The sequence below is a fragment of the Medicago sativa genome, chromosome 6, assembly GCF_051527215.1.
Source record: "Medicago sativa cultivar Bolivia chromosome 6, Bolivia_mono, whole genome shotgun sequence".
NCBI classification, from domain to species: domain Eukaryota; kingdom Viridiplantae; phylum Streptophyta; class Magnoliopsida; order Fabales; family Fabaceae; genus Medicago; species Medicago sativa.
The window spans coordinates 63,835,577-63,845,091 of record NC_140754.1 but is presented as its reverse complement, the minus strand read 5'-3'; the positions used below and the strand labels follow the sequence as shown (position 1 = coordinate 63,845,091).

The 9,515-nt window shown below is 35.4% G+C and overlaps 1 protein-coding gene across 2 annotated transcripts; it reads left to right on the top strand.

The window, feature by feature from the left end:
- Positions 1 to 829: 829 nt before the first annotated feature.
- On the top strand, positions 830 to 5,703 carry LOC146916254 (F-box protein At4g19940-like). 2 transcript variants are annotated; one of them, XM_085718365.1, is made up of 2 exons: positions 830 to 1,264; positions 5,407 to 5,703. In XM_085718365.1, the coding sequence occupies exons 1-2, from the start codon at positions 1,049 to 1,051 to the stop codon at positions 5,431 to 5,433; spliced, it is 243 nt and encodes an 80-aa protein (XP_085574491.1). In that variant the 5' UTR covers positions 830 to 1,048; the 3' UTR covers positions 5,434 to 5,703. The 2 variants fall into 2 exon arrangements, with proteins under 2 accessions (XP_085574491.1, XP_085574490.1); XM_085718364.1 differs by having other exon boundaries at positions 831 to 2,181.
- Positions 5,704 to 9,515: the final 3,812 nt, after the last annotated feature.

The window sequence follows — 9,515 nt, the reverse complement described above, 5'->3', positions numbered from 1 at the left end:
CAAAAGTTGCCCTCAGACCGGAGATGGCTCGCGACGGACCTGCTGCGAAGATCAGATATGGATCGGAGAAGTTTTTGGTTTGATTTTGGAGATGTATCACGATCACTGTTTTTTGGTTTGGGTTAAGTTCGATTTTGGTTTTTCCAAAAATGGTTCAATTAATAACTGCCCCTCTAAATATGGATCAGTTCAGAACTTTTATATACCGATTCAGTTGAATATCAGTTCGGTTCAGTTCAACAGTTTGGTTCATTTTTTGATTTTTTTTGCCCTCCCCTAACAATGATAATAATAGTAACTAGTCTACACGTCACCCAGAAGATATGACTAATTTAGCCATTCATGTTTTTTATCATTATGAGATTTAACAAAGATATAAATAATGTAGTTCATTTTTATCTTTATGACTTATTTCATTATGGTCTCTTTAGTATGGTATAACTTATTTATGTATATTTTACTCGGTAAGACCCGTGCATCGCACGGGTCGATGATCTAATTGTACGTAACTAGTAAGCTGTGAGTGAGGTTCGTTGCACTAAGCAATACGTGGGAATGTGGATGGTTTATTTTTATATGAAAATATTAAAATTAAATTAACAAGGTTCAAATCCGAAGAAAATACAAGAAGCTATAATAAGTTGAAGAAAATACAAGAAGCTATAATAAGTTACAAGCACAAAAGCTACTTGAAATATCATTTCAAATAAAACTATAAACTCACCACGAAAAAAGTTTGTTACTAAACACGTCACGTTTTTATCCAACAAGTTTATAAACTAATTTAATAAGCTATAAGCTAGCTTCTTATTGTTATCAAACACAAACACAGCCCTCACCTCCGCTCCCCTCTCCTCTCCTCTCATTGCCTCCCATACACTAAAATCCCTCTTCCTCTCTTCTCCGTTGAACCAAACAAATTCTAACATTGTGTCGGCGATACTCCGACAAAATAAAAAGTAGCACTGGAACGAAAACAAACAAACAAACCCCATTTTGGAACCTGCGCTCTGTTTTGGAAGAGCCAAACGACGCATACCATTCACCAATGGCACAACCCAGCGAGAGGGAAGAGCAAAACGACACAGTTTCTACCGAATCCCCACTACCCTCTCTTACCTTCGATCTCATTGCTGAAATTCTATCTAGATTACCGGTGAAGCTCCTCCTTCAACTTCGATGTCTCGGAAAGTTCTGGAAATCTCTAATCTCAGATCCCAAATTCGCGAAGAAGCACCTTCAATTATCGCGCCACCACGTCATGGTAAGCTCTACAAACGAGTTACAAGAGTTTCTTCTCTTTGATTCCCCAATTTCATCTGTTCTTTCAACTTCTATGGTTACCCAGACACAACAACTCAGTTACCCTAATACTCGCGAAAACGATGGATACAGAAGACCATTGAGAATGTCCTCTTGCGATGGCATCCTTTGTTTCGCCATCAATCATACTTTTGCTGCTTTGTGGAACCCTTCCATTAGAAAATTTAAGATATTGCCTCCTTTAGAAAATCCACGGAGAAGATTTCGGTTTTCCTCATATAGCTTTGGCTATGATCGTTTCATTGATAAGTATAAGGTTATTTGTATTTCCTTTTGTACTAACGGAAATGAAGTTAGTGTTAATACTTTGGGTACTGATTATTGGAGAAGGATAGAGGACTTTCCATATCCTTGTTACATCCATGGATCCGGGGTTTTTGTGAGTGGCACTGTTAATTGGTTGGCATTTGATAGTCCAAATAGTGTTGCCATTGTTTCTCTTGATTTAGAGAAGGAATCGTATCATACCCTTTCCCATCCTGGGTTTCATTTTCACAACCTGGGAGTGTTGAACGATTGTCTCTGCATCTATACGCGTAGTGATATGTTTTTTGACGTTTGGGTTTTGAAGGAATATGGAAATAAAGAGTCCTGGACTAAATTTTATAGTGTTCCTTACATGGAAGATCAGGGTTCGTTTTCCTACACAAAGGCTTTATATATTTCTGAGGATGACCAAATCTTAGTGGATTTTTGTGAGTTGGGAAGTAACAAATTGAAGTTAGTTGTTTACGATTCCAAAAATGGTACTTTTAATATTCCTGAGATTCAAAACATCAACCGGTTAATGGAGCCAGTAGTCTACATTGAGAGTTTGATATCACCTTAAGCATGAGATTCAACTACAAAATCTATATGGTTAGTTTTTGATTGTGTTATTTATTTTATGCTTGTTTTGATTATTGGTGACGTTGAACCATTGTTAATTATTATTTCCAATTGTTTGGTTAGTTTGAGTTGTTAATTCGTGTGCATCGTACATTATATTTTAAATAGTTCAATGTCATGAATTGCATTCAATGGTTTCTCATTTAGATTTGATTATGAAGATATTATATCGTTTGCTCACTGCTCAAACTTCTTAACTTTTGCTTCAAATATTGCACAATGCATTATGGACTAAACTTAATATGTTATATAACATTGTTGTGATGTCATTTTTAAAAAAATAATACGCAGTACTCAATTTTAGCACATATGTAGGTTTGAGTATTAGTTGTTAATAGGTGTTTTAGCAATTAGGTGCATTTGGAATATATTAGATGTTTTTATAGTGAATCTACCTATGTTGCTTTCAAATTCGACAATGCCATTTACTTTTGTTCATGTTTCTGTCTAATATTTCTAAACACTGTTTGTATTTTTGATACGCAATGGAAGAACATGAAGGACAAAGCATAGAAAAAAAATTGTGATGTATAGATAATCAGGAAGTAAAATGACCATTGATGATATTCATTGCTCAAAATACAATGTTTCAAAACTAAGGTGGTCAAAATATGACTAAGTTGTTAATTGTTTTGTGGTAAGAAATCATCAGAATGTTGGCACAAGCTTTTGAAAGATATATTTTTTTTGGTGGTGGCCGAGATTCGAACCTCGGACCTTGCATATTTTATGCATTGTCCATACCAACTGAGCTAAGCTCACGAGGACCTTTTGAAAGATATATAATATAAGCAAATGAGGCTTCTTTACCAATTAGCCTTTTCTTTTTCTTGGTACTGATGATAGTTGTGAAATTATAGAGTTTATAATGTCTAGGTTCTCTTTTTCCTCTTTTTGAAAGATATAAAATCACTTAGTTATCTAGAGATTGTGAGAGAATAGAGTCATATCTTGAAAACCTCAGTTTTCCATTCTCTGTTTGTTATTAAGCCAGTCTAGTATGATAGTGTTGTTGATTAATGCAAATAAGTATTAAATACTTAACGCATATGTAGCTCATAATATAGTACAAGTGAGTTGCATTCTACTTGGGATAATATGAGTTTGGTTGGATTTAATTATCGAACAAGACCGACGAGATAGGAATACATTTTCTTAGATTATAGAATCATTTTATTCTCATTGTTTTTACAGTGTTTTCTTTCAATATTAATTAACCTTATGACAATGCTAGTTTCTAGTGTTACTAGATCATTTGACCATCTTTCCTTTGTTGGTTAACTTGAACTTGTTTCATATGATGCTAGTTTTTGGATCACTCCTAGAAACAATTTTTTAGAAACACCTTTGCTATGGAATTACTATTGTGCTCCCTAATATTATAGTTCTCGCTTCTCTTGTATATTATAGTTCTCGCCTCTTTTTTTCGAGGATCAGGTTCTTGCACCACTAGCTCTTCATTATCATACACTTAACATTTGTATGAAGAATTCATATATAGCTTTCTGAAACTTACTCTCTGTGAGATTGTAATTCAATTCTATGCCTCATTTTCATTTCTCTGATTTTGAGAATTAGAAGGAATGCGGAAAATGTTTGAATATTTATCATTATGAGTACTTGGATATGTGGCTTAGTGCTCATCCCATTTGCCCACTTTCTAGAGCTTCCCTCCATACATGTTAGCAATCAATTTTCTAAAGAATTTAACATGTTATTAATTTCTTGGTAACTTCATCTGTTGTTTATTGCTGAATTAATCATATAATACATTCAATTTTCAGTTTTCAATTAAGGGTTACCATTACCACTCAGTTGGTTTTGGTGGTAATTATTATTTGACATAATATTGGCCTTCTAATTGTGCATATGGTTGATATGTTTTTGGTTGGGTTGAAATGTTAACATGATTTATGCCTTGCATTTATTCCCTAGCTACCAAGTATTCACTGTGTGGTGTGTTGATAGAGAGATGTGGGGGAGGGAAGAAATTTAACTAACCACAACAGGGGAGAGACGGAGCAAAGTGATTTAGAGAAAAATGGCTTCAATGTTGCGTGCGGCATAGAGAGATGGAGTGAGAGGCCACACTAACTGATTCATTTTTTCGATCCTGGCTGTGGTTTCATGATATTGGCTACGGTTTACTCAACCAATGATTTTGTATATGATGCATTGTAGGGGACCATTAAGTTCGCAAGATCTTACGATTTAAATCGCGACTTTGATAACCTTGATAGTATGCACATATTCAAGTTGACAATGAGCATCTTATGGTTTTATGTTTTAGCTCTTGCTTCTTGATATGTGCAACACAGTGTACAATTCATAACAACAGCAAAAATACAATAACTGTTCCGCACAAAAATGGAACACAGCCCCACTAAACTCCTAACAATTTGAGAACCAAAGCTGCTGCTCTAACAACTTTGCAAAGCATGGGCTAAACTACACAAAAATGAGACTACAAAGTTGTTTTAACAGCAAAACAGGACCCAAAAACACAGGCTGCAGAAAAACAGCTAAGCTCCTAACATACATCAGCAAAAAACAGCCAGCCGAAGCACCCAAACAGCAGAAAACAGATGACAGCAAAACCAGCACAGCAGCCACACCCCCGCCGCTATCTCCGGAAACATTCCCTCGGATTCCAACATCATTCATAGTACAAACACGGCGGGATTGTAAGGCGCCTTAAACTCCACCGCCAAGAAGGCACCTTAATTTCCTCCACTAGCTCCGACCACCTAATAACTGAATTATTAAAAATACGATTATTTCTAGCTTTCCAAATAACCCACAAAGTTGTATGCCAAATGAGCCTCAAACCCTCTTTAACCTTCTTACTAGTAGCCATACCATCCCAACACGCCCAGTGAGTACAAGATAACTGATTATTCTTGTTGGATGATTAATGTGAAAATGAAAGTTTTGTATATTTTGGTCTTTTATTTACAAAGGTTTTAAACTTGTTTTGCTGCTACGATATATCGTCATCATATTGTTGTGTAAATGATATTATTGAAATCTTACACACATGCAACACAGCGTACAATTCATAACATTGGTGATATGGCCTGAATATAATTGATAGTGTTTTAGATTATAGTATAATGTCTCAATATTTTAATATTTATTGGACCTCAAGCCTCAAAATAGACTTATAACGTCATAGTTGAAATGTCTCTTTTTCAGGTTGGTTGTGTTTGTTCATTTGAATAAAAGGGTTATTCTCTAGCTGGCTGAATTGCTTAGGTTCATTTTCTATTCTGGAGCGTTGTTAAAGATGGCGCAGAAAAAATGTAATAGTTTTAGGGTTGTGGAATTCCTAAGTTCATTTTGATTATTTATTATGGTGTCAAACTTGATGAAGTGAAAAAACTATATGTTCTGAATAGATAGGCTAAACTTGTCTCTGGCTTTATTATTATATGTTGTTTGTAGAAAAATACAATCTTCAAAGTCCAATATGTTTGGTTTTCATGTTTCAAATTTTTTACACCTTTTTTTATCTTGAATTTAGATAGTAAAACATTAAATTTTATTTCCCGCATGATTAGCATAGGCTTGAAAATCAATGTTTAGTGATGATGCAGGAAAAATTTATCTGGACATTGCATATTTTAGTGGAAGGTATTTTAGAATATTAGTGATATTTCTGCATTCATTTGGCTTTTCTTCTTTGTCGTGGGTTGAGCCTTACGAGTAAGATACATTATTGTTGTGATGGGACAAGAAATTGTATGAACACACCTCATTGGTACAAGAGTTACCATGTAAAGTTACAGTACATCAATTGTAACAAACTTACATACTGTGATGACCATTCCAATTCAATTACATCCAAATTCCAATCAAACATATGTAAACACATTATACTACACCAAGAAATATCACACAAATTTCAATAAATACATTACTCCTCTTACATTCCATGTTCCATGCATCCAGAATATTAAATCCAAATTTCATTATTTTCATACTCTCTCAGCCAAGTACAATGCCCATACATTTTGCCAAAAAATACACCCAATGCATTCTGAATAATTCTGCACACCCTATTTACATGGTTTATATTTTGTCAACATCTTAAACTCACACACCAGCAGCCTCATACATGCTATGATCCAAAATCCAATGCTCCAAACATAAATCAGAAAACTAAACCATGTCTAAAGCTAGATTTATGTGGTTCAGTTCCAATGCAGTTTAGAACATGAACACCCCTAAATCCAATGCTCCAATGAAGATTGAGCAAGGTTAATGAAGAATCAAGCGAAATCTTCATCCAAACAAAGAATGCACAGCGAAAAATGGTTACACCAAATTGTGAAGGATCGTAACAAACTTTCCCGCGTGGAAAAATCTGATACCATATTATGTTATGAATGAAATGTGATTTGCATTAATGAATCAGTGTTTACATGAAGTATTTATAAACTATTGCTGCTATACAATAAGGATCTATGAGCTAGCCTACAACAGATTAATCATAACAAGTGAAAACTTTTGGGACAATATAATCATCATATTTTTTTGCCAATTAAACTTTTGTTTTTCCTTGCTTCTCTTGGCACACTATGCAAATCACAAAAGACAGAAGCTACTATATTAACAGGGTATAGTAGGGTATTTTTGTATTTTCAGGGTGACGAAGTTGAAGAATTCAGCTTCAAAAGTTCCAAATGGAGACACCAAAGTTTCATTAGATTGGATAGATAAAGTAAGTGGTAATGAAGCAGAAGAAGAAAGTGTGTAGTATTTGCATGAGCATCTTGTACGTCTGCATTGTGTTTATGATGATGGTTTGTTGTGTGTGGTTATCAACTTCCACGTGCATTGGTCATTTAAAACAAAAAACAAGTTCTTTGCTTGTTCGCATATGATTTTCCCATCTCTGTCTATGTCTATTTCCATGAATACTTTCATATATTTCTGAAAATCAGTCTGAGTCATTCTTGGTCATGGAAGTAGGGGCTGCCTGATGCAGAATCCTGCAATCTCACTGGAAGTCCTAATAGAAGTCTGGTTCCTTCCAGATACAGGAACTGATCACAGATTAGGCGCCTGAACACAAGTATGCTGGTTCTGTTTCACCGTTGGTTGGGAGCTCTGCAAAGAATCACGGGTGCTAGTCCTAATAGAACTCTGGTTCCCTCCAGATACTGGAACATCTAAACCGGTACCAACTGTTAAGCAGGCACCTCTCTTCGATGAGGATTTGTCTGTGTAAGTAAATAATCAATTTTCGTATTCCTAATACCATACCTTGGATCTCAATTTACATTCCTTTAAGGAGAGGGAATCTCAATGCATTTGAGCACATCCATCCTTTTGAGCTTTTAGGACAGTTGTTTGTCTCTTTCGTAAGTTCTTTCTTCTTGACAGTTATTTTGGAAGCTCTTTTATTTAATCCCTTTTTGTACAATAACTTCTATCAACTCTTAATTACTTCATGTTTTTTAAAATTACAAATAGAATATATTTCATTTGACAAAACATTGCTTCCTTCAATAGTGCATGTCAACTAATTCACGTAATAATTATTTTGGTAATTGTACATTAAAAGATAATGCCTGCAACTATGGAGTTTGGCCACATATAGTATATGGCATTGCAAGATCTTCTGGAGAACCTCTGCTCATTCAGATAATATAATGCAAGAAACAGTATTACTTGTTAATGAAATTTGAATCAAATTGTTTGTCACTAAATATAATAATGAGACGTAAACGACTAGACGTGTGTCAGAATAAGTGTCTGAACAACAGGAGCTCGGAAAAAATCACACCACACTCAATTTGATTATTAAACTGCAATGTGATATAAAGCAACATATAATGGGCGTATATATTAAGCACAGGAAACAACCACATCACCCAAATGAAGCTTGAAGTCAAGGAGGCTTTGCGGCAATTGGCATTTCCTGAAACCACCATGATGTCTCCACCACCACAAAAAGCAACAACCAAGGGAGCCAAGAAAAAAGTGGACATTGCGAGGTCTAAAGGAAGAATTACATCCACTAGCCGGATCCCTTCTTCTTGGGAGGTTGTTGATTCCCAAAATCCGGATAGTCAACCGTCACCATCACCAACAACATCATCGTATAAAAGGAAAAAAGGTGCTCGTCTTGGTAAAGCACCAATTTCCCCACTTCCACCACCTTCTCGGTATCCAAAGCCTAAGGCTATCCCGGTTATGAGTCCTATTGATTATATGCCACGCTTCATGCTTCCATTTATTGAAAAAGTGGTGGATGTTATTGGCGATGGACATTGTGGATTCTGGGCTATAGCCGAGTTCATGGGCTTAACCGAACAAAATCATCTCATGATTCGTACACATCTTATTCAAGAATTAAAAGATCATAGAGATGATTATGTTGAAGTATTTGCGGGTGAGGATCGTTATAACTACATTTTAAATGGCTTACATCCTCCCGCAAATACAAAAAGTTGTGCACATCTTGTTGATAAGTGGTTGACTTTTCCGGACATGGGGCACATTGTTGCCAATTATTACAAAAGGTGTGTGGTTGTGTTGACAAATCTTGAACTTGGTAACTCGGAATCTTTTTTTCCACTAAGAGGGCCACCACCGCCGGGTAAGCAAAAAACTCCCATCATGTGCCTTGGGGTAATTCCTAATCACTTTGTGCTTATTTACTTGAGGAATGGTTGTCCACTACCTCCATCATCTACGGAGTGGCACAATCACAAGAAACAAGATGCGGTGACTTGGGAAGATGAGTATTTGGATCAACATGAGTTGTTCCGAAAGCTCATGGCTATTGAAAGTGGAAACAAACCGCCAAAACCACAAAAGGAATCAAACAAAGCGGCACCTATTTTGTTGGACACTCCCGAAAAACCAAAGCAACAATTTGAAGTTATTGCGGAAGATGAGGAAGATTTTATGTCACTTGATCTTCTCCAATCACTTGGCAATTAACAAGGGATTTTTTTGTCGGTGTTAGTCCTTTTTTTTGGTAGAAATTACACCGACGTATATTTTGGGGTCAAAATTGTAATGCCAATTTTTTGTGGCCAATATATAAGTAACATTATGTAAATGATATTGATATATATGATAATATGACTTTTATTGACTTGAAACTAGTGCAATACTTATTTATAGCTTATTAATGTTTACGCATTTGCTTTATTCGTTATTACATTCCATTTAATTTTGTTCTAATCTATGATTATTTTGTTAAAGCTTTTGTCAAGTGAAACATGTCAGAGGTTGCAAGAATTGAAGGTCGTGTTAGGTATTGCGCGTTTAAAAAGTCGGTTAAGGTT

Bases quoted from the DNA above. Each gene is read 5' to 3' on its own strand.
- LOC146916254 (XM_085718364.1), top strand. From the start codon at position 1,049: ATGGCACAACCCAGCGAGAGGGAAGAGCAAAACGACACAGTTTCTACC.